Below are 23428 nucleotides of genomic sequence, written 5' to 3'. Positions count from 1 at the left end.
AGACCCAGAAGCAAATACATGTACTGTGTGTGCCTGTCTGTCTGTCTGTGTTGTGTGCTGACCTGCCAGATACCATCGAGAGACATGCTCCTGACTGCAGCTCCTTCGGCTGTAAGCCGAAAAAGCTCTTGATTTAAACTGGGGACCGAGTACGCGCAAATCACCAAAGTCAAATGGTCGGCGACGAGCATTTCACTCGAGAAAAAAGAGGGGGAAGGCGCCGAAACTGGGACGGAAAAGCGCCTCGAGCCAGTGTGTGCTCTGCAGGTGAACCTGTAATACACCTGAAAGACTGCCGCAGCAGTTGGCGGGCGCTTCCCCGAGAGCGAGAGTGTCTTGAGCTCAGTTTCCGGTGATTCGCGACCGGGAAAACGGCGCTTTTTTCGGCTTCGCACTGCTTCTTCGCGCCTCTTCTCCAATTCGACGCTGCGACGACTGCGCGAAAAACGTTCCATTGGACGGCGAAACGCCAGAACTTCCTCGCGGCTAGTGCCGTGCACAGAGCGGCGCAGAGGTGGGGGGCCACTGAGCTGTCGCGGAAGTCCTTTTCTTCGAAATCCCGGGCGATCTTCTCTCTCCCTCTCTTCCGCTTCCTTCTTTTCGCTTCCTTTACCATTCGGTTCTCTTCTCCTTTTTCCGCGGCGTTCCTTGTCGTGTGTGCGAGAAGCTCTGCGCCTGTCACAGGGGACGCGACAGAGGAGAGAGGTCACGTCGCGTCCGCGTTCCAGGCTTACTTTTTGCAGCGAACCTTCGACGGGCGGGGCGCGTCGTTTTTCTCGCCGTTGAGAGCCTCTCTGCTCGTCGCGGCTGCCTCTCCGTGGAAACTCGGCTTCTCGCGTTCGCGTCTTGGAAGAAGCTGCTCGCGAGCGTCGACGTCGCCTGCGGAGTAAAGTGCGACACAGAGAGGGAGCTCTGGAGGGGAAAAGAAGAGGCGAGTGGAGACTCTGAGAAACGCCGCTCTTTGGTGCTGCTTCGTCCTGCGTCGCGCGCTGGAACAGACACCATTTCGCCTGTGAGAGAAGGGCAGTTGACAGGTGACGCCGCTCACAGTTCGCTTGTGTGCTTCTTTTGGAAAGCGACCGCTCGCGGTGGCCTCTCAAGCTGCACTTACACCCGACTTGGTCCAGGGTGAACAACACAGCTCTCGCAGACCCAGATCCACGATTTACATCGCCCTGTGCCTCTTGGGTCGGTGGATTGTGAAGCTCGTTACCTCCTCTTCGCGATCTTTTAAGACGACGAAGCAGGTTCCGACGTACTTGCCTTCTGCTCTTCCCGACCTTCCTGCCGCGTTGGCTCTGAAGCGAAACACACCCTCTTTTCCTGTTCGCTTTGCTGGCCATTCCGTCCTCTTCGCCTGTTGATTCTTCCCGTCCCCGGCGCGAAGGAGGTCCGCTGCGAAACCGGGGTGCCGTTTCTCGAGGACCGTCTCTCTCCACCTTTCTGCTGCTTCTCGGCGCGGTTCGGCGAAGGTCGGGGATTCCACGAAGGTGCAAGGCGTCTCGAGTCTCGAACAAGAGTGGGCGTACACAGTGGAGGGAGGCCGTTTCATGGACAAACGGATCAAAGCAAGGGTGTGGAGACCGAGAGGGAAAGACGCACTGCTCCATCCGACTCTCTTCAACTGGGACTGAGTCTCCCTCATCGGAATCTGCGTCACGAGAAGAAGATTCTCTCGCGGCTTCTACATCCCGGCCTTTCAGCCACGTCTCTGCAGAATTTCTCTTCAACTGCGAGTTCTTCACTCGAGCCGCGTGAGACAGACTCCGAGGCTCCATGAACGGACTCGCAACTGAGCGCCAGGCTTCCCAGAACTGAGAAACTGCTGTTTCCAAGCTTGCTGGAGCCGAGGGATGGCGCGCGGCTGAGAGGAAGAATGTGCCAAGAGAGAAAGCCGAGGGAGTTGTCTCTGAGGAACAACTCGCGCGCCAGAGAGCGGAGGGGCAGCAAGCTCGAGCCGGGTGTCTGTACACCGCAGTCTGACGGCGCCTCATCGGCCGCTCCGGAAACGAGGTGTACCGCGGAGCGACGACATTTCGTCTGCTTCTCCAGGCAGAGAGAGCCAAGCGTCTCGGTTCGTGCTTGAGGCGAAAACGCTTCTCCACTTCAGCCGGGACCCGTCAAAGTTCCTGCGTCTCCGCGTGTGTGTGTCTCTCTCGCTCTTGTTGACCTGTCTCTCCATCTCAGCGTGCCTCTCCCTTTCGGCCTGTCCCTCCGTCGCGCCCAACGATCGCGGTGGCGTGACGACCCCGCGATCGTTGCATGCATGGACTCGCGAGGTCTCGGCTTGCCGTCTTCCGCGTCAGCAGGTCTCTCGGCCGTTGCCTCGGCGGTCGCTCTCTCGTCCTCGCTCGGAGCCAGACGCGTCGCCAGTGAAGGGCCCTGGCCAGCGTGTCGAGGCGAGCGCGGTCGAGGGCGGGCCGTCTGCGTCGAGCGCGGAGCGTTTGCAGGTGGACGACGGTCTGGCTGCGATGAGGAAAACGAAGAAGGGCAAAGGAGAAGAAGGCGGCGAGGAGACAGAGAGGTGGGCGACGCAGGCGGTCGAGCAACAAGGCACCTTGAAGCCTGCGGGAGAGGAGACAGCTGTCCCTGGAGCCAGCGAGCGCAGCGCGTCTCCGCAGCAAGCCATGGAGGGGTCGTGTGGGGTGGAGACTCCCGAGACGTTCTTCGGTGTCTCGACAGGCAACAGCCAAGGCAGTCCCAGCCCCGAAAGCGTGGCTGGCGAGGAGGCGCGTCCTGAGCGAGAGAATGCTGAGAAGTCTGCGACTGGCGGGTCTGCCTCGAAGGCGAAGAAACCGAGCCGTGAGAGCGCCCGGCGTCCAGACACCGCGCTGATCGACCGACACCTCATCGCGGCTTCTCCGTCGCCCTCAAGTGCGAGGAGAAGCTCTACGTGCTCTCCATCGCCTCACAGCAGAGAGGGTGAAGACAAACCAGGCAGCGGCGCGCCCCCTGCCTCGTCTCCCTCCGCGAATGCGGGAGCGCTGGAGCCTGCCGAGAAGGGCACACTCGGTTCACCTCCCCAAGATGTTTTGCCCGCGCTGCCTGCTTCTTCCAGCTCCCCTTCGACCGGTGGAGGATCTCCTCTTTCTCCGCCGCCGGGACAGGCGCCGCGCGCCGAATCCGGCGCCCCAGGGTCTGGAGCGCTGAGTCTTCGTCGGTCGCTCAGACATCGCCAGCCGGTCCGGCCGGCCGCCATCGCGGTGTCGCCTCTTGGCGGCCCGGGGAGCAGCTTGAGCAGCCGCAGCGCGAGCCCAACACGGCGGGGCGGAGTGTCTCCATGCGGGCCTGCGACCGCGGTCGGAAAGGGCGCGGGGGCGGCGAGCGGCGCTGCGGCGCTCCCGGGAGTGGGCGCGAAGGCGCCGCCGAGTGCGACCCCGCTCGCAGGTTTGTCTGGGAGGTCTCTGCTCGCTTCAGTCTCGCCTTCCGCCGCGGCGCTTGGGCCTGGCGCCCCAGGCAAGAAGAAGGCGGGGCAGGTCCAGGGCGCCGCGAAGGCCCGCGGGGCGCCGCCCTTCGTTCTCGCCGAGTACTGGCCGGGGGTAACGCTCGACGAGATGGAGAAAGGCGAACTCTCCTGGGCTCGCGCTGCTGCAGGCCTGCCGCTGCCCGCGTCCCCCCACAAGGTCCCTGGAGGCCCCGCTCCTCCTGTGGGCGGCCCGCCTGCGCGCGACGAGGACAGCGTCGCTGCATGCGCGGGCGAGAAAGGCAAGGAGAAGGCCTTCCTGGGGAGCGGCCGTAGCCAGGCGGCGCAAGGCCTCCCAGGGATTGACGCGGTCGCCGCGGCTTGCTGGGGCGGCGCCGGCGTGGACTCGCGAGTCCTCGCACCCGCAGAGGGCGAGGCCAGTGGTGCGTTCGGGCCTGGCGGGGAGAAGAAGAAGGTGCATGCGTCGTCCGACAGCTCTGGGGGGTCTCGAGCGGCGCTCGGGGGCCGCGCGAGTGTTCAAGGCAAAGCCAGGAAACCGGCAGGCTGGGAGGAAGAGCGAGGCCGACGAGATGACCGGAGTCGCGGGAGGCGGGATGAGACCGACGGACCACGGTTCGACGTCACCTGGTTCGTCGACGACAGCCCGCTAGCGCATACAAGGAAGCGAACGCGGTGGGACAGTCTCTGGGTCCGACCGGCCTCGCCAGTCCGAGTGGTCGGCGACTCTGCGCCCGAGGAGAGCCCTGAGAGACGCGAGGGTGGGGGGCGAGCACCGGACCTCCAAGCCTCGATGGCGAAGCGCCGCACAGCAGACAGTGGCCTCGAAGAAGAAGCGCAAGTGGAACGGGGTTTCTCCTCGAGTGACTCGGACGACTGCGACTGGCACCTACCGACAAGAACCGTGAGTTCTTCGCTCGCGCCCTTCGCCGCTTCGAAGGCCCACCTCGTCCCTCGCTGCTGCTACTGTCTCCTCCCGCGGCGACTTCCTGGGAGACACACGGAGGCCGGCGGCCCGCCCCGCGACCTTTTGGGTTGGAGCACCTCCGTCGAGTCAGAGGAGACGCGAGGCCGGTACCTGCAGCTGTACTGCGCATGCACAAAGCGGCCGTTTGGCGAGAGCGTTCTTCAGGGCGCTGCAGGCAGGCGCGGCCTCCTTCTCCCCGTGGCGACAAATGCGCTTCTCTACTCGGTGCGAAGGGTCGCTCTGGACGGCGCGGCGAGCGAGCAGAAGAGTGAGGCGCTTCCGACCTCTGCCGTCTCCAGGCCCTCGTCTGCTGTTCGTGCTCGCAGCAGCTGCGCCTCCTCGGGGTGCGACGACGGCCGCGCAGAGGTTGCTCCGGGCGCGCCCGCGGAGACGATCTATCGCTGGAGAGATCCCTGTACACTCCAGACCTTCTCCTCTTCTTTAGATCGAATCCAAGGGAGCCTCGCGGCGACAGCAGCGGTAGCGGCAGCGGCTGAGAGCGCCGGGAAGCCCGTCGCGTTTCTCCCCCGGCTGTACTGGGACAGCCAGGCGGACTGCTACATCGCTTCGTGTCTCCGGTGGGAAGAGGAGGCGCAGCCGACCCCCGCCGCAGAACGAGGCGAGAAGCGGAACGGCGTCGAGCGGCCGGCGGAGGCGCGCGAGCGGGGGCGGGATGAGAAGAAGCCGGAGGACCCGAGCGTTCCAGGCCTTCGAAGAAGGTCTCTGAAGCTGCTGCAGAAGAAGTTCAGCGTGGCATTTTTGGGAGACGCGAAGGCTCACTTCTATGCGTCGGAGTGGCTCAAATGGCAACACAAGGGACAGCGCATGATGGATGAGGAGGACAGGAGACAAGAAGTCGCCAGACAGATGCTGCTGGTTTCGCCGCTGCTCGCGGGCCGGAAGGCGCCTGCGAAGGCCCCGGGCGGCTGCTCCAAGAAGGCCTCGTCCCTCAGCGCCGCGCAGCTCGCCCTTGCGTCTGGGCGCCCCTTGACCCCAGAGGAAGAGGCGGAGCTGAAGCGACAACTCGAGAACAAAGAGCGACAGAAGAAGCAAAAACTCCTCCGGCAACAGTGGAGACGCCAACAGGCCCGCGAGGCGAAACTCCGGCTCCGAGAGGCAGAGGCCGCAGCCGCGGCGGCTGCCGCTGCCGGGGCGCCGAGCGCCCCGGGTACCACGGGCGCGAGTCAAACGCGCTCGCCGCAGTCGCAGCAGAAGTCTGAGTCCCTGCCCGTTTTGCGCAGTAAAACGGAGGTCCTTCAGCCCTCTCCTGGCGCCTCGTTTGCTCCCGCTTCTTCGAGGAGCACTCTGCCTGCGGGGGAGTCCGGGGCCGCGCCCTGCGAGGGGGTCGGGACGAGGCGGAGCGCCGCGTCTGCGACCTCGGTGGCACCTGAGAAAGTGACTGGGAGAAAAAGCGAAACTGCGAGAGACGCTGCAAGCGCGTCTCTCGAGGCGGCCAAGTCCACCATGGTAACTCGCGGTGGAGGACGAGGGTCCTCCGTGGTTGCCGTCACGCGGTCAACTTCTTCACCTTCCGGACGGGCAGCGTCTGTCGCTTCGTCCACCCTGGGGGGCTTCGGGGCGAGGTAGTCCAGAACAGGCGAGGCGGTTGCCTGGCGTCTCTTGACAGTCGAGGGGGTTCTCTTGAGTTGTGACAGTGCAGGTGCTGGAACTGGAGTTCTCTGCTTAGCGATGCGGAGAAATGCAGAGAGGACTGAGACGCAAAGTTGTGAGGACATGCCCCGATCAGTGTCTTCGGTGTCCAAAACAGCGACAGTGGAGGCGCGGGAAGCTTGCTTCAGAGGGAATTGAGGGAAGGGCGTGGGGTGTCTAGACAAGGCGATGGGGAGTTAGCACAAGCACCCTGAGGTGCCGCAAAGATAGGTGACCATCAGCTGGTGGTCTCTTTTGACGTTTCCTTGCGCTCGCCGACGGGGCGTGACGCCCGACCCAGCCACCGTTGGCCCATTTAGTTCCTCGGCATGCGCTGTGGTGCAAACGTATGGGCTTTCCAAGCAGCAGCTAACATGTGGAAAGCCCACAAAGCAAAGACAAAAACGTACACACTTCGTCGAGCGCGCGGTCGACAAATCGGCTTCTGTCTCTCAAGTGTCTCCTCCGTCTCATCCCGGGCTTCAGATCGGGGCCACAGTTGCGCGTTTCACAAGGACGGCGACGCTACTGAAACACAGAAAATAGACAGCTATGTCGCACGGGCAGCGACAGACACTTGGCAAACAGCCAGAGTTCACGCTGCGTGGTGAAGGGGTGCAGGTTGGGGGATTCTGTTTTCGGCGATGCCAGCTCAAGACCTCTGGGTGCACAGACGCCTCTCTGTCCCCGAGAGCAAACTTGGTGCAGAGGCCACGACCGTTCCCGGGGACTGGATCATTTCAGTGTTGGAGAACAGATTGAACTCCAGCTCGTGAATATCGGTGAAGGGTAAAGGCGAGGGAAAAAGCACACGCAAGTTGGACAAGGTGGAAATGTGGTTTCTCGACTGTACGAACGCAGCCGGCAGAGACGAGGCCTGGGAGGCTAGTCTGAGAATCTACAAACCCCATCAGAGAACTGTTTTTACACGTACACTGCGTGAGGTGTGGCCAGAAGTTGTCACGACGCGTGAACAGAAAGTGGTGTAATGGCGAATCTCTGAATGCAGACGGCCGTCGAACGTGCCGGCTTAAGCAGCCTCTGAGGCGTCCATTCAAATCAATCACTGCTTCTTTTTATTTGCCTTTCTGCTGTGTTGACATTAAACTCCTCAATACGTGACAAGCCGTTTGCTAACGCCTTTCTAACTGTCCAAACACGCCCAGACAGTCACAGATCGCCACAAGGACGGCATGCCACAAGCAACCTTGGCTTGGCGTCACAGCCCTCGCATCGGGATCTGACTAGAACGGGAGGTTCTCAGGAAACCAGCGTGCATCTTGCTCGAATGGGAGCGTTTGACACTACAACTGCTGACGCGACACTCGCGTTGCGCCTTTGTTTCAGCGATACGTTAACTTCCCGACTAAACGCCGCTCTGAAACACACTTCGCTTCTCGTTCGTTCGATCTCAAGCTGCCAGAAGCCATGCGATCTCCAGGTATGATGGGGCATTAGGCCGACCCTGTGGTAGGGAAGTACATCGCGGAGGACTGCGAGTTCACCTCGCCTCGGACTTGCCTGCGAGCTTCATCATATCTACGTTGCTTGTCTATAAGACCTCTAGAAAAGAAGCCCATCATAAGAGTACGGTACCAGCGTTCCCCTCTGGAGTGCCGGGAAAGACTACGATATTTGAGAAGGGGATTTCAGGCTGCGACATTCTCGACAGCGGCAGAAGAGTTGCTTTTACACCAGGTACTAAGTCCGGTGGAAGGCACTGCTGATGCCGAAGAACGGTTGACAGTGTCTTGCCATGAACATTCGTATCTGGTACACTCGTTCGAAGGAATGCCGACGCTCGCAGGGGAGGGTTGTGTGGTTGTTGCCGTAGAATGTCTAAGGCTTGCTACGATCGACGGCAGACCCGGAAGACGATAACACGAGATAGGTACTTTAAGCATACTTCGCACGAGCATTCAGCGGCCACAGATCCTGGTGAGAGTCCACGGTGTGCATCGGCTTAACCTCCGCACCCGCCTTGTTTCTGCACCGCTGGAACGGTCTCGCAAGAGTTGTGTAAATCAATCTCTATGTGTTTGTGCTGAAGGGATGTTGACACCGTTGTGTGCAGACTGTCCACGTCTGCAGAGTCCGAAAGCTCAGTAGAAATAACTTGTATCAAGAAACGACAGCTTCTTCTTACGGAGTTCCAGAGCTGTCCTGGGCGTGTGTAAGCAGCTGCGGCACCTTGAGGACCAATCTAGCTGTGCTCTTGATGTTTCCAGGTGCCTCGAGGATGGCAGAACTGGAGTTACAGGACGGTGCTGGGAGTCATAATCTCTGAGACTAGAACGCCAGTGACTGCGTGGTGTACCGAAGCCACGTGCTACCATAGCAGAATCAAAGTAGTCTGGACTATGAGTTGGACTCTCGATCTACACCCTGACTGGATGGATACGACTCCAGTCATGAGATCATAAAGTCCTTATCAGCGCAGCGCCAAGTCCCTGAGAGGGAATCTCTGCGGCAACAGTTGCTTTTGCCAATGAAGTTCGTGCAGCTCCGCCCGATCGGCGATCTGCCCGGTGAAGCTGAACACTGCAGTGTCAGGTGGAGTCTGTGTGTGTCAGCGGACTGTTGCACTTTCGCGCCCGATTTGCAAGTGGTGCACTTCCAGCCACAAGAAACGGTTTGAACATGAGTTTCTCTGACTCTTCGCAGAACGTCGTTCTGAACTGGTGTGAAACGCAGTTCCCTCTCGGCCCCGCGAAGCGCCTTCACCGACCGACACTTGGTGCCTAGCGTCCTTCCGTTTTACGAGTTCAAGTCGTAGAAACAGCGCAGACAGTTTCAACACCTCGCGGATACGGTCGCCAGGGTTTCTCTCCCGCAAAGAGGCGAATCTGGACCGGCAAACATCGTTGAAAAAGCCGACGACGCTTAATACCTGCGAGCGAAACACCCAGAAAAAGGACGCACTTCTCTTCCAGTTCTCCAGGCGCTGCCCCCTGTCTGCCGCAGCAGGAGCAACAGAAGACTCTGAAGACGCCTCTTCCGTCAGAGGCGCAGCCTGACCCCGCTGAAAAAAGCCACTACCCAGCAAACACTGCTCGGTGCAGCCAAGGCGAAAAAGAATCGCCTTTCCGTATCGCAGACACCGGTGGAGCACCACTCCATGCGCAGAGGGTGTGTTTTGCACTCGCGAACGAGCCACAACAGCCACCGCGTGTCTCGTCTCACGAATTCAGATCATCGGGTAAATCTGTCGGTTTCCTCCTCGTAGAGTGAGTGCGCATCCGCGATTGACGTTTACAAACTAACACTATGGACTCCAATACATACGGACCGGCCACAGATTCCATATCGCGGAAGAAACGCCCAGAACAGCGCAGGCGCGGTACCACGGTACAAAAAGTGCCAGTGGACTCAGGTGTACATACACCGCACGTCACCATGCGCTCGCGGTTTCGTTTCCCGCCGCACTACCAGGAGTCTGCAGAAGCGGAATTTATTTTCTACCGGTTGTGCCTGCTTGACATTTCAGTGGGAGTTGAAAATCCCTCGTTTCTGTCTTTCCATCTGCATCAAACGGCTTACCAGTAGTGGTCACGGATGTCCTCCTCGACGTCGTGGTTCATCTTTTTGACCAGACCGAAGGTAATCAGTCCCGGCCACACCCATGGCCAGGCGTACGCGCTGCACTTGCACCAGCATCTGCAGGCACAGACATCGAAAACGCGGCATCATCAACAACTGTCAACCAAGCGAAACGAACATGAAAAGAGAAAAACAGGACATCTCTAGTGCACAGCCACACCGTTCCGGTCCCCGGAACAAAAGACCTCGCAAAATGACGAGAACGCCTCCATGGAGCTGCCGGCACCATCCGAAGACTGCCGCATCACATCGTCGGCACCGAGCTCCGAGTTTCACGCATTGCCTGCGAAAAGTCTGGAACTCGTTCCTCTCTCGGACTGCACAACGTCCCTAGTCAGTGCTCCCCGTCACATTAACCGAATGCTCTCTTGCCTCTCCCTCGAGTCGGTGAGCACATACTTCAGGAGTTCGCGACAGAAACCGACATTATCTCTCGCGCCTTCAGCACAAGCGTTTCTCGCATCGAGCAACTCCTGCTGCAGTCGACGCGGTGCGACCGGCAGAGCCACCATCGCGTGCATATGCGTACTTCCGCCCAAGTGTCTACACCGGCAGATTCGAGGTTTTCGACCCAGACTAAACAGACATTTGTCCCCGACTTTGCTCGAGTAAGCGTTCTTCGAGCCCCCGAGCTCCATCCTCTCGACTCTGCCTGGAAAAAAAGCGTCCTTTCCCTAGGCGTTCTTGCCTCAAGCTAGCTTTCCTCGGACTTCCTTTCCCTAGACTTTCTTGCCTCCGACTTGTCTCCTTCGCGCCCCTGGACCCCCCGTGTTGCGGCGCGCGCTCGCGGTCCACTCACCGAGCAAAGAAAGTGTGCCAAAAGGGATAGATGAATTTCAGCTGGTACGGGGAAATCGTCTGTTGAATGTAGCCGCCGTGCGCAGTCAGGCGGTCTCTCCAGACCATCTCGAATTCGGGGGAGACAGGGTAAGATCCGAGCATTTTGCGTTCGAATTTCGGCGCACCGAGGCGGGGTGCCGACAGAGACAGCAATCCCGTCTGCCCGCGGCCGGCGAGGTACTGGCAAAGGCGAGAAGCTGCCATTTTTAGAAAGGCGAGGTCGCGAGGAAGCTACGGGTTCTCCAAAGTTTCCAGTGCATGCGCGCTCCTGTCTGAAAACAGGTTTCTGACCACAGAAACGATGGTGTCTGCCTCTCCTCTTTCGCGGGAAGTTTGCTCGGAAAAATACAAGCGAAGGAGCAAAGCGCTCCGTTTCGCTCCAGGAAGAAACGCGAGAAAAAATCCAGGAAAAAAACACACGGAACCCGTCGTCGAGTCCCGCCTCGTTCTTGGCGTCGACTCCCGCAGAGTTCAAGACTTCTCGGCGGCCGGCGCAAGAGACGGGTGGAAAGCAGCGATCGTTTCGAGCAAAGTGCAGAAAAAGACGCGTGGAAGGAAAAACAAAGGCAGAACAAATCCTTAACCCACCGCTAGTCTCTGCGAGAGCGCGAGACTCGTCCTCAGCGTTCGTCTGCAGAACAGGAGAGGCCCCTTTCAGTCAGGTCATCGCGTGCGGCCTGTCACACTCGGAGGCGCATCGCGAGGTAGACGCCGTGTGGAAGAGATCGATCGAAGCTTTTTCCGTCGGGATTTCGAGGGAAATCGTGTTTCTCCGGAAGCAAGAAAGCGAAATATGCGACCTGAGAATACACCTTAAGTTGAATCTTTTTTTTGCGAAGAACCCGGGACGTGGCCGGCTGGTCCGTCTTCGTTTGTTGACCGGATATTTGCGCTTGCGACAATACACCAGTGAGCATGCAGTTTCTTCTTGCCGCGTTTGCCTTGGGTCGCTTCAAGATGTCATCTCCTGATAGGGGCCGCCTTTTCCTTTTCAGAAAACCACGGAGAGAGACGAGAGACGCTGGAATCGAGAGCGCGTGAGATCTCTGATTGCCCGAATACACGAACACAGGGAGGTCTTCCACCAGAGAGCTCTCTGAAGTACACCGACAACGTGCATCCACCGTGTTGTCTCTTACCAGCAGAAGAAGACGAGCCGGTCCTTCTTCACAGCGGATCGCGAGGGTCTGAGTAAGTCGCCCGACTTCTTCGGTTCCGTCCTTTTCCCCGCGACAGAAAGCTCCGTCTCAAAACCGTTCGAGACCCGCCGAAGCTCGTCTGTCTACTGCGCGCCTTTTTCTCCTTAAGTCTCCGTCTCGTCTGAATCTCTTCATCTCTTTCTCTTTTCTTTTTTCGCGTTTTCTCTTCGAGAAAGTCTCTGCAGCCATGGCGCCGTCCACCACGCCCAAGGACGCCTCGACGGACGCACAGTCCTGGCGGTCTTCGTCGAGAGGCATCGGTACGCCTTCACTTTCGATTTCGATTTCGCTCCTCTTTCCGCGCTTCTTCGTTTGTTCGTCTACGGATTAGAGCGCAGAGCTGGCCTCTGTCCTTGTCTCCTCTTCGCTTTCGCTTCACTCTGGTTGCCGGTTCCCTCTGCGTTGCATCTCCCACAGAAGTAACGCTTCGGCCGTAGTGAACGCGACAGCCCCTTAGCCCTCGACATAAATGTATATGTGTCTACGTCTGTAAATGTAGGTATGGTGCGTACTGCGTCTGCGCCTGTGCTCATTTAAATGTGTACTTGTATACGAATGCCAAAGGGGAGTGGGCGTAGGGACCTAGAGCCGCGGACGCGACAGAGAGAACGGCGAAAGTGTAGTCCAACTTGTGCGGAACAGAGTTCCAGGGTGGAGGAAGAAGGGGATGTGTTGGAAACGTTGCGAAAGACTCTGTGTCCGTCTGTGTGCTGAGTGCACATGTCATCCGCAACAAACGAGAGACGCATTTACTTCCAGATTGGGTGCTCATTTTTCCTTCGGTGACTGCAGGCCCTAGACTCGCCGCGACCTTCTCTTGGCTGGCGCTGTCGTCTGCAACTTTCGCCTTCATGACCACTCCCCGCAGAAAGGAATGGTAAGAACTCCCCTATGGACTCGCCCGAACTGCGACTCGCCACGTCGCCTCGGCTTATATACGGAGAAGTGTCGGGAGGAAGACAAGTACAAGCTGCTGAGGGCAGCGGCTGGGCACCGCTGTGGTTTGTTATGTCGGATATCTGGGCCAGCATTGGTGGAGTGTTCACTCGGAGTTTCCCTTCGACAAATGTCAGGGAAAACTCAACGAAAGATACACTTGGATGTGTAATAGCGAAGGTATTTCTCTCTGCAGTGTCTGTTGTCAGGCGGTACTTCACCTTTTTTCTAGAAAAACTGGTCCACATGAGCTCTCATGGATTGGCAGGAGCTGAATGCTTCACAGAGCAGCGCACAGTGTATATTTAAAACTGCAAACTGTGGAACTGACGTTATTCGAGCCTTCAGTTTTCTCAGAGAAACGGCTGTTCAGTTGCGAGGGGAAATGGTTCCGGATCTCGGGGCAGCACGACGTGCGAGCGCGTTTGCAATTGCTCTCTCTTTCCCTTCACCGAAAACGGAGGGGAGTCTTATCCTCGGATGATATTTCTTTTCTGTGAAATATTGTCTGCGTTTGTTCTGCGCTTTTCTGCAGGGCAGACATCTGTCTAGACTACTGCTACTCGAAACGCGCAGTTTACGCCCCATCTGTGTACGACCGACTCTTTGCGTTTTTGAAGAAAGTCCCTAAGTAGACAGTGGCTGTCGAAACTTGTGTGTCGGGACCGGTCGTTGGATTTCCGCGAACCGCAGACACACAAGACATCTGCCTTCTATTCACAGCTACGAAGGAGCCCTGTTCTTATGTTGCGAGGCATCTCAGAAGTGGAAAAAGAACTCCCTGCAAGAGACGAGCGCGTGTGTCACATTTGTACCGCGGACTTGTTCTGTCAGATACGCCGCCAGGTGCAGGCGTTCATTCTCCCCCAAACGCTGCATGTGCGAAGGCGTGGCGGCCGACCGCACGTGTACGCATGAAAAATCGTGAAAAGACCTGCATGCGTTCAAGTCACTTTCTCTCGCCATCGAATGTGGCATTTTCGATGCTCGTTTCACCTCTGTCTTTGCGCCCTCTTGACACACGGGTCATCGTCTCTCTCGGCAGGAGGAGCAGTCGCGCCAGGACCCGACTGCGGAACATGCGCACACACGACCCCATTCTTCGACCGATCCCGACATCTCGACTGTCTGCGCAGAAGTTGTGTAGATAAAGCACGCACTAGAACGGCGAGGGGAAACTCGCCTAAGCATCGAACCCAGAGAAAACGCGTGGAGATCGGAAACAGAAAAGCGACGCAAGCCGCGTAGAGGACTCTGAGAGATGCCAGTGATTTACCTTCACAGCCCAACACTCTGAAACGTTCTCCTTGATCCGAACGTAGTCGTCATGGACGACACGAAAAACGAGCGAGTTCCCCTTGTTCCCTCTCCTCCGCATCCCGCGGATGTCAGTGCGAGTGGCTACACTTAGGCATCTCGCGTGTCTACGCCGAGAGAATCCAAATGGATATACCCTTTTTCAGAGTGTTTGGATCTTTCAGCCCGCCGTAGGCTTCCTTGTCTCAGCTTCCACTGTAATTGTTGGACGAAAGCAGAGGGCTCGAAAACATTGAAGATGTTACTGAAGACCTACACAGTTTCGAAGAAGTCCAGGCCCAGTCTGACACAACTGCTTTCTGCAGGGATGCTGGACCGCGGTGGCCAAATAAGCGTAACTCCAGTTTGTACACTCTGCGAATCATGTGAAGAAAACTACGCACAAATACGAAAGAGACTGCTGTAGCATGAAGCAGCATCTCAATTTCTATTCTGCTGCTACTTCCAGTGGTGAACGCTGCGAAAAAAAACGAGCTGGACTCTAAGGGGTCCACGTTCTCCTGTGTTAGCGAAATGTAGTGAAGAAGGTAAGGGTGTCGAGACGACGGAGTAGAACTCTGTGTACTCATGTAACACAGATCACCAGGGTAGGGCCGAAACGTGCGGTCCCGAAGAACTTCTTCAACTTGGACTTCCTCGCTTTCTCAGGAGACGGGCGTTTCACGTGCAGAGCAGTAGAACAGCAGGCTGGGGAGCGGGTACGCAGGACGTCAACCCGCAGCTTGTCAAAGTCCCTGACATACAAACCGCGACCGTGGATTTCGCTTAAACGTGCACACCATCTAGAAACGCCCCGACATTCCCCGTTCACGAAGCACAGCACCTGGCGTAATGCCTTCTATGAAGGGCCGCTCTCTCGGCAGCTTTGGGGAAAAGCAGCGACAGATTCAACAGGCGGAACTTTCCACGGTCCACGTGGACTGTTGCTTCCAAAGTTCCCGTAAATCCAGTTTTTCACTCGTCAAGAAACAGTTCTGCAGTTCGAAAACGTATCCGTTTCAGAGATCAGAAAGGATTCAACGTTCAGGCGACAGTTTCTCGCGTTGGTAGTTCTGTCGCTGCGGCTGCATCTTCAGCGCGGCACATATCTAGCGTCGGTTTCGAGATTCCAAGAGGGGCGGGACCTTTTAGGTCAAAGCACAAGAATCAAAAGGCTGGAGAGGAGGTGTCCGTGTGCAGATAGAGAAACTCAAAAATAGCGTACAGCCTCTCTTTGTAAGTGACTGCGACCAGACGCGAGACTGTTCGACGCCGCAGATGTGAGGGACTTTAAAACACCGTCGAAGAGGCACAACACGCATCGTTTCCTAGTCCTTGCTGTGTGAAGAGATCTGGAAACGCTTTTCAGCCTCTTTGTCTGCAGAGGTAATGCGCGTTCGCCCGCAAGACGATAGGCCTTCACTTTCTTGAAGCTGTAGAAGTTGACTTTGGTTGAACCCTTCAGAATCAAGGAAGAACTGACAAGACATGCAACTCGTACAGACTTGACGTTTTTGTCCGACTCATTGAGAGTCTATGTGGTCTAGTCTACTTTCAGCGTTTTTTCCAACAGTTCTCAACTTGGGGACGGAACAGCCACCCCGGCGCCCCTTCTGGTCAGACGTCTTCGCTTCTCCTCTGTGTTTCCGCATCACATTCAGCCCGCGGTTGACTACAGAACTCTGCTTTTTTACATACTTTTCCCCCGGTGCGAATCTCCATAAAGTCTGGTTTTCATCAGACAGCGACGCAGGCTTGCACTCCTTCACGGTTGCCGCACACCGTACCGGAGAGCCGTGGCCGGGGGTCGCCTTCCCTGCTCAGACGGGTCACAGATTTGCGTGTCTACGCTCTGAATGGGTTTCCGTTTCGATGGAAAATGAAGAAAAGTGCAAAAGAATTTGTCTTTTTTCCTCGCACACCTAACCGTTCCGGTGTGCATGTCTTCTGAGCACTCCGCCTGCACATGCAACCGCAAGACACCAAGGGCGTCTCGCAGTTCGACTTCTTGTCGGCGTCAGGTAAAGACGAGTTTCTTTTCTGCAGCTTTTTTCCCTCCAGTGTTCCGACTGCTTTCGTTCAACTTTCTTCGGTAGGTGCGGACTCGACGAAGAAACTCCGTGGCTATTTAGCGTGGGTTCGAGTGACGCGTTTGTCAGCTGGTGCTGCGAGAAATTCACCTCTCGACGAGAATCCTTCTAGAGGAATTGCGTTCGGGTGCGCGCCAGAATTGTTTTCGAAACAAGAGCTTTTCGCGGACTTTCCTCGACAGCTCCGCGAGTGCGTTGCCGTTGCACACTGCCCCCTGCGCTGGGGGCTTTGCTTTCGGGACTTCTCGTTCTTCGAAGTCCGGCGAATGATGTCTCAGAGAGAGACTACACACTTCCTTTGGCGTAACGGCGCATGGGAGAGAACCTTCTGCAGGCAGCAGCGCCCTTCGGCGTGTATGTACAGCTCCGCGGGCCAACCGCTAGGGCGGTGACAGACGCAGACAGGAAGAGGGAAGACCTGACGTTTTCTTTCAACTCTCTCACTTTTCTCGCTCTCCAGGTTTGTCTCAGTTTGGTTCCCGTCCACTGCAGACATCATTCGTTACTGCCACTGAAAAGAGAGAACTTGTTCTTCCTGCCTCGCCTCTTCTTGCTGGCCCGGGCCTCTGCGTTCTCCGCTGGGGTGGACCGCAGTCGGCTGCCTGCGCCGCTGCTCTGGGGTGTACAGGCTCCTCTGCTCGCATCGTAACACTCAGTTTCGTGTGGTCTTCCCAGGATCCTGAGGGCGCCTTCGTTGCATGCGTTTCTCAGGAATGCTAGCCACGGTCTCGCGGGGTCCCTGAGGGCTCTCGCGAGCGAGGAGAAGGGAGAAGACACGCAACGCGTCTCCGCCTTCTGCCTCCCGAAGAGCTCTTGTCTTTCTCTTCGTTCCGCTGTGCTTCTTTCTTTTCTCCACCTGTCCTCTGTTTCACTCTCTTCTCCTCTCTCTCTCTTCGTGAATGCGCCACTATACCGGAGAAACGGGGTCCGAGCCTCCGTCGCGGCGCAGGAGAAGCTTCGAGTGTTCCGTCCAAGCTTCTCTCCCTTCTTCGCATCTCCGCCCTCCGTCTCTAAACGGACTTCTGATCACCTTCGTCCCTTCGCTTTCGTCTCTCGCCTCTCACACGCTTCCATGCCCAACTTCTGCGACTCGTCAACTCGTCCGACGCCATGAATTCCTTCCAGGACTTTGCGTTTCTCCTTGCTGTCCCCGCAGTGGGCGGCGAGAGCCTTCTTTCGGCCTCTAGCGATTCAGAACAAGAGCCTGCAGCCGAGCGAGTTGCGGACGCGCGCGCCAGAACTCCAGGTGTACGTACACTGCACTGCTTCGCCTCCAGGGGTGGATGCGCCTCTCGACCCGCACAAGGCCTGCGGCAGGTCGCCCCGCAGGATACAGCCGTCTCCGCGCAGCGTCGGGAGGAGACGGCACTCCTCCGCTCGCGCGCGAGTGAAGTCCGGAGACAGCGAGCTCGGAGAGGGGTCTGTCGCGAGGTCTCTTCGTTTTCTGCATACCCGCAGGGACAAGACAGAGAAGACGCTGCCAAGAAGCGCGTGACCAGACAACGCGAAGCCACAGCTGCGGCGATTGCTGCAGAGAAGCGGAACGTGGAGGTGAGAACACACGGTGACAAGCGGTTCGGCCTTGCTGGATCGGCACAGCGGCGCCTCTCCGTCGCCTCCAGTCTCAGGTGTATGTCCACCGTAGGGTCTTCTCCGAGCGTCTGTGGCTAGGCCCTGTTGGACGGCAGTGCGGTGGTTTTTCTTTGGCGAGTCAGGAGATGCGAATTCGACAGCCTGTCGAGGTCTGCATGCGTCCTGCGTTCTGCTGTGACGGTCTCGCTGTCTGCTTGTTTGCGGGACTCCCTCTGGACTGCCTTCTCCTTTTCAGCTCTACAGACAGCGGAGGAGGCAAGCGGAAGAGCGGGCGGCGGCGCTGAAGGCCAAGGCCGAAGCAGCAGTTGCACGGGAGCGAATGGAGAAGAAGCGAGAAGAAGCGAGGCAGGCCGCGATCGCGTCTGAGCGTCGGAAACAGGAGGCGCAGCTGCATCGCGAACTCGAGGCCCAGTTGGCGAGAGAGAAGGTTCGCACAGATCACCTGTTTCCCCTCTGTAGCTTCTTTCTGTACTCACTCTCTCCTTCTCTCGGTCGCTCTTCACTTGTTCTCCTGTCTCGTTCGCCGCCGGCGCGGTCTCTCCACAGGCAGTGCAGACGCAGAGGGGACTTTCCTCCTGTCTCGTGTCTCCGCGTCCTTGTATGTCTTGTCTTCGCTGCCTTCGTGTCGACCTTTAACCTCAAATTGTTTCCAACTTTCCAGCTTTTGCTTTCGTTTCTGCTTCAGAAACTGAGGCGCGCCCACCAGGAAGAAGTGCAGGCCTCGAGGGCCCTTGCGGCGCTGCGGAGGCTGGAGGAGGCGAGGGAGGCGGAGAGACTTGCGGCGGAAGAGAAACAGAGAAGAAGAGAACTCGTCCGGCAGATGGAGAGACACCGGACGCAAGCTGTAAGCGACAGCGAAAGGTTTGCATGCAAAAAAGAGAACCAGCTTGGAAGCCCACTAGAAGTGGCGTGGAAATGTCACTCTTTCTGGTGGGGAGACACTGGAGGCAGGATGGAAGCGGCAGCGAGGGGCGGAGGAGAGGAACCAAGGCACAAAAAAACTGTCTTTCTCTCTTTGTCTCTCAGTGCGTCCGAGCGGCGGAGCGACAGCGTCATCAGGAAGAGCGGCTTTTCTCAGCACGCGGAGAGGAGAGAAGAGAACAAGGCAGGCGAGCGGAGGGAGATCCGAGAGGAGATTCAGGAGACGACAGACGCGAAGCCAGACCAGCAGCAGTGTCTCGCTCGGCAGAGGGGAGAGCGGCTGTCTGTACACCTGAGGTGACGAGGCTGCAGCGAAGACCCAAACACGAGGAGACGCGAGGGCGCCTCAGCAGCAGCACGCTCCGCAGGCTGCAGACGAGACAGCGAAACTTCGCGAGTTCTTTTCTTCACCGCCAAGGGTAGGTCCACAAAGGCGCATGACCGAGTCGAGGGAGAGAAGAAACACGAACTGGCGGAAAGAAGAAGCGTAGCGCGAACACCAAGATGAAACAGAGGGCCGCGAGCCGTCGTCTCTGGAGAGCTCCAGAGAGCAGAAATGAGAAGGAAGAGGTCCGGAGGAAAGACTGTGGCGGGCGGTCACGAAAGGGGGGTTTCGCGAGAGACGAAGAAAAAAGCTCGTTGGTCATTTCATGGCAGAGGGAGGAGAAGAACGTCTTCAGCTGGAAAAAGAAAATGTCCTTTCTTGGGTGACTCTCTTTATCGAACAGAGGCGCTTGATCGCGGACTGGCTACATTAGTGGCCATTGAGTGGCTCGTTTCTATGGGGACGTTTGAAGCTGTTCTTTTCCTTTCGCCTCTTTTCTTCCCACTCTTCGTGACCAGCGGTTCGGAAAGGGGGAGGCTTCCTGTCCTGCGTTTTCTTTCTACCACTGGGTGCCTTTCTCCCCTTCTCGCGATTCCTTCCTCGTTCGCTTCTCTTCCTCTGTCGAATGCAGCGTCGGCCTCGATGTGCCTGCGCGCCGCGATGCTGAGCTGGGGTGTCGAGACACCCGAGACGCCCCTTCGCCTTGCATGTGTTCCCCGCGTTCTGGATCAGCTTTCGTGCAACGGCAGCTCCGCGAGGCTTTGACGAACTCTCGCCTGGAGACCACACGAAGAGAGAAACAGCGAAACGCCGACTCGTGCGCTCCACCAACACAAGGTTCTAGGCGAAACTCGCATATTTCCTCCAGTGTATGTACACCCCGTTCCCCCGCCTTCCCACCCGAAACGGCGGGGCTTCTACCAGGTGTACGTACACCGCAGCTTCGGCCGGTGGGGGAGCCGAGAGCTGCGCATGCTTCTTTTTCACTAGTGAGAAACCGCGAGAACCTTCCACGCTTTTCGACTTCCCCGACTTCTTCTGTTGATAATTTTCGCATTCTTGAGACAGCCGAGAACTCGCCGAAGGCGTCCGCGTCTCGCGGTGGCGAGCCTGGCGGCGGCCTCTGTCCCTGCGCAGGCAGACCGAGTGAAACAGAGAGCATCGAAGAAGAGGAAGGACGAGGAGCGCAGAGACAGACGCCAAAGGTGCGAAGGCCATGGCGCCTGCGCGACAAAACGGCGAAGGAGATTTTCGATCCGGAGAACACCGAGAATGTCCCGAATGGGATGGAGCGTGACTGCTTTGAGAGCACGGTCTGTGAGCTGCTTCCTCGGTCGAGGCCCGAAGCCACCCTCATCTCGCAGGAATACAGCGAAGAGGAGTTCTGGGCGTCGTCGGGTGACTCTGAGTTTGACTTAGAGACTGGCGATGGTTTCAGTGTTGAGCCGACTGGCGTACCTCCTCGAGCCTTCGCATGGCCTGCCGAGAGCCTCCTGTCTTTCTCGGGTGTGTCGTCTCAGACTGCAAGAACAGCTGTATCTCTGGAGCGCTCTGGGCGGGGCGTCTGTGGGAGACACGCGAGAGAAGCGTCAGAGGAAGCCTTGCCTTTTGCAGCCTTCGCAGCCTCTTCGGCAGAGAAGAAAGCCGCAGAAGACAGGCACGACGAAGAGCCTGCGAGGCGGCGTTACGCGGAGGAGCAAAGAGCGTTTGGAGCCTGTTGGAAGGAGAACTGGGCCGCAAACGCGGGAAGGCGTCGTGGAGAGTTTACGCGCGCGGGGCAACCAACGCATGCAATCGAAAGCGCGCCACTCCCGTGCTCCTGTGGCGCGCTGCCTCGCGAATTCTCCTTTGCAAAGCTGCAGTCGTCGCCTTGCGTCTGTCTCGCTTCTGCCTTCGCTAACGGCTCTTCCGACCCCTCTCAGCGCTCTTCTCCGACTCGTCCCTGCGCGAAAAGGCCTGCTGCGGAGACAGGTGTCTCTTTGTGGGGAGCGCGCGGGAGGGCAGAGAGTCCAGAAGGCCGTGCATTTAAGGCAAATCATCCCGAGGAGGCGGAGCATTCGTTCGGCGAGAAAAGGTCTTTTTCGCCTTGTTCGCTCTCGGGACAGGGGACTGCGAGTGGGTCCCCGACCTTTGGACGCCACGAGGGACTCACAGAGATGCTTTTTCCCCACACAAACGGAACAGCAGCACAAGAAGACGACGAAGACGCAGAGGGAGAAGAAGAAGCAGAGAGGCTAGAGGCAGAGAGAGAAGAAGCAGAGAGATACGACGAGAAGGCAGAGGGTGTCTGGGCATGGAGGGAGGACGCGGCGTTTGGCCGGGAGACGGACTCCCCACGTATCCTTTCCGCAGTCACCTGTGCATGCACTCGCACTGTCAGTTCTCGCGTCTCTCCGCGAGCTTCTCTCTGCTCCAGTACGCCGCCCTTCGCGGAGCTTCCTTCTCTTCTGCAGGGGCACAGTTCGCGAGAAGGAGCAGTCGAAAAGGTCCTTGCGAAGCGAGAGGCGGGGGAAGCGGACACAAATGATGACTCGCAGGCTGCGGTCCCGAGTGGGCCGGGAAAGAAGATCTTCGACTTCGCCGCTGAGGTGTATCTCCAGCAGAAGCAACACGGATCCGGAGGCGGAGGTCGCGGAGACAGAACGCCTGCTTTGCTCAGGGAAGCAGACAGGGGGAAAGGCGCAAGTGGAAAGGAAGTCTGGGGTGCCCAACAGACAACAGTCGCGCGTCTTGACAAGACGCGCCAGGAGGTGTGTTGCTCTGTGCGAGTCTCTTCAGAGGCGTCCGAGAATCGTTTTCACCGACAGAGAGAACCTGCAGGAATCGAAACTCACACCTGGCTGGCACCGAGACACACCTGTGCTTCTGCCTCAGTTGAGAATGTGAAAGAAACTTCCCTCAAGTGGCCTCCGTCAGGTGTCTCGACAGCGTCTCTGTCCGAGAACGAAATGAAAAACGGGAGTCCTGCGCCGACCGCAGTTGCTGAAGCGTCTCGGCCTGTGTCTGGGCAGGACGGCGAGGCAGGACGCAGTACGGAAGCAGAGCTTCCTTCTCTCTCAGCAGGTGCTGACCGTGTCTTTCCAACGTCTCTGCCTTCCACCCAAGTGTCTCTGTCGCCCTCGTCTCCAACGCTGCAGAGTTCCTCCGCGGCGCTGCCTTCTTGTGTTCCTCCCGTTCTGTCTCGTGGATCTCTTGTCGGGTATGCAGGTTTCCAAACTCAAGAGTTCCCCGACTCTGCAGCAGGCGCGAGAAAAAGAGACACCCCAGAGGCCGCGAACTCGACCGCGCGCGAAGCAACTCTGTGTGGCTTGTCTCCTCGAGGCTTCCTGGACGCAGGTCACGCTGGAGGAGAGAAGACGACGGGTGAAAGCTGCGAGGTAGCGCCGAGAGAGGACTCTGGCAAAGCCTGGGCCGTCGGCAACGCGAACGCACAAACAAGAAGACGGTTCGGAGTCGGCCGTACTCTGCTTCTCTCCTCTTCCCTCCTCTCCGCTTCCCTCCTCTCCTCTTCGTTTTCTTCTCTTCTCTCCTCGTCACTTCAATCGTCGTCCAGCGCAGACACCACCCACGGTGTTTCCTCGCCAGTGCGGACGGCACAACAGCGAAGAGAGACGAATGGGGCCGAGAGCAAGAGGACTGCGTACGCGTCAGGAGGACGGAGGCAAACAGAGTGGCAACAGACACAAACAGAAAGACCCGTCGCAGAATGCCAGTCCTCGCCTGCCTCCCGCCTCTCCTCTCGTTCGTTTTCTCCCTATTCTCCCTCTGCTTCCTGTTCTCTCTCTTCTTCCTCCTCTCGCTCTGCTTCCTCTGAGAGCCGGAGAGGTCGACGCTTCCGAGCGCGAGAAAGGAGACAGCGAGGAGAGGAACCGTGGAGGAAAATGCAGACGGCAGGGGACTGCGGGAGAGACCCGAGTGGGAGGAGACAGCTCGCTGAAGAGAGAAGAGAAAGCGGGGCGCGAAGGCGACTCATCCCTCGACAGCGGGCAAACGCGACAGGTGTTCGAGGCGCCAGGAAAGAGAGAGAAGAAAGAAAGAGAAGAGAAGCGCAAAGAAGAGAAAACGAAGACGACGGCCACCAAGGTGACGACGAAGATGGTGGAGAAGAAGACGGAGAAGAAGAAAAAGAAGACAAAGGAGAAGACAACGGAGAAGAAAGAGAAAAAACCGGGCGAAGGAAAGAATGAGTTTGACAGAAAAAGGAGGAGGTTCAGAAGAAGATGAAGCAGACACAGAGAGCACGAGATGAAGTGAAGGAAATGTGTTGACTGTCTTTGGGGCAAGACATGCGATACGCATGTTGTCTTTCTTCTCTCTTCTCTCGTTTCATGGTACCTTCCGCGTTTTTCTTGTGTCTCGACAGAATTGCAATTTCCGTTTTTTCTGCCTTCTTTCTCCCCTCGCCCGTTTTCTGCGAACTAGCAGGGCGAACGCGCTTTGTTAAAAAATTGAAATCTCAAAAAGTAAAGCGTTTCGTTCGATAATTAAAACTGTGTTTTGAAGGTGAAATGGTTTCTCCGAACAACAACCTGTCTGGTCTCCGAAAGGCGGCCACTCCCCTTGTTTTTTTGCTTCTCCGCACCCTCTCAC

At 57.8% G+C, this 23428-nt stretch overlaps 4 protein-coding genes across 4 annotated transcripts; 3 read left to right on the top strand and 1 right to left on the bottom strand.

The window, feature by feature from the left end:
• The first annotated feature begins 389 nt into the window (after positions 1 to 389).
• AP2X1 (AP2 domain transcription factor AP2X-1) lies at positions 390 to 7189 on the top strand. Its single transcript, XM_018780184.1, has 2 exons — positions 390 to 1967; positions 2188 to 7189. Exons 1-2 carry the CDS (start codon positions 1877 to 1879, stop codon positions 5973 to 5975), a joined length of 3879 nt encoding a protein of 1292 aa, XP_018636079.1. The 5' UTR covers positions 390 to 1876; the 3' UTR covers positions 5976 to 7189.
• A 1314-nt stretch (positions 7190 to 8503) lies between these two features.
• TGME49_227910 (hypothetical protein) lies at positions 8504 to 11938 on the bottom strand. The gene is made up of 3 exons (XM_002366373.2): positions 10438 to 11938; positions 9579 to 9695; positions 8504 to 8928 (listed from the first exon to the last, which is right to left on the bottom strand). Exons 1-3 carry the CDS (start codon positions 10680 to 10682, stop codon positions 8922 to 8924), a joined length of 369 nt encoding a protein of 122 aa, XP_002366414.1. The 5' UTR covers positions 10683 to 11938; the 3' UTR covers positions 8504 to 8921.
• Positions 11346 to 13576, top strand: TGME49_227920 (hypothetical protein). Its single transcript, XM_018780185.1, has 4 exons — positions 11346 to 11669; positions 11854 to 11937; positions 12470 to 12554; positions 13149 to 13576. Exons 2-4 carry the CDS (start codon positions 11865 to 11867, stop codon positions 13246 to 13248), a joined length of 258 nt encoding a protein of 85 aa, XP_018636080.1. The 5' UTR covers positions 11346 to 11669; positions 11854 to 11864; the 3' UTR covers positions 13249 to 13576.
• Positions 13577 to 15830: 2254 nt separating this feature from the next.
• TGME49_227930 (hypothetical protein) lies at positions 15831 to 23405 on the top strand. Its single transcript, XM_018780186.1, has 5 exons — positions 15831 to 17550; positions 17828 to 18019; positions 18278 to 18436; positions 18619 to 18932; positions 19470 to 23405. The coding sequence occupies exons 1-5, from the start codon at positions 17110 to 17112 to the stop codon at positions 23023 to 23025; spliced, it is 4662 nt and encodes a 1553-aa protein (XP_018636081.1). The 5' UTR covers positions 15831 to 17109; the 3' UTR covers positions 23026 to 23405.
• Positions 23406 to 23428: the final 23 nt, after the last annotated feature.

Source organism: Toxoplasma gondii, chromosome X (assembly GCF_000006565.2).
Source record: "Toxoplasma gondii ME49 chromosome X, whole genome shotgun sequence".
NCBI lineage: Eukaryota > Apicomplexa > Conoidasida > Eucoccidiorida > Sarcocystidae > Toxoplasma > Toxoplasma gondii.
This window is presented reverse-complemented; position numbering and strand designations above follow the sequence as displayed.

Coding starts and splice junctions, on each gene's coding strand:
- AP2X1 (XM_018780184.1), top strand. CDS start 1,877: ATGTGCCAAGAGAGAAAGCCGAGGGAGTTGTCTCTGAGGAACAACTCG. Junction 1,968..2,187: donor CAAGCTCGAGCCGGGTGTCT/GTACACCGCAGT, acceptor TCTCCATCTCAG/CGTGCCTCTCCCTTTCGGCC.
- TGME49_227910 (XM_002366373.2), bottom strand. CDS start 10,682: ATGGCAGCTTCTCGCCTTTGCCAGTACCTCGCCGGCCGCGGGCAGACG. Junction 9,696..10,437: donor TGGCACACTTTCTTTGCTCG/GTGAGTGGACCG, acceptor CTGTGCCTGCAG/ATGCTGGTGCAAGTGCAGCG.
- TGME49_227920 (XM_018780185.1), top strand. CDS start 11,865: ATGGCGCCGTCCACCACGCCCAAGGACGCCTCGACGGACGCACAGTCC. Junction 11,938..12,469: donor GTCTTCGTCGAGAGGCATCG/GTACGCCTTCAC, acceptor CGGTGACTGCAG/GCCCTAGACTCGCCGCGACC. Junction 12,555..13,148: donor ACTCCCCGCAGAAAGGAATG/GTAAGAACTCCC, acceptor GCTTTTCTGCAG/GGCAGACATCTGTCTAGACT.
- TGME49_227930 (XM_018780186.1), top strand. CDS start 17,110: ATGAATTCCTTCCAGGACTTTGCGTTTCTCCTTGCTGTCCCCGCAGTG. Junction 17,551..17,827: donor CAGAGAAGCGGAACGTGGAG/GTGAGAACACAC, acceptor TCTCCTTTTCAG/CTCTACAGACAGCGGAGGAG. Junction 18,933..19,469: donor TCTTTTCTTCACCGCCAAGG/GTAGGTCCACAA, acceptor TGTCGAATGCAG/CGTCGGCCTCGATGTGCCTG.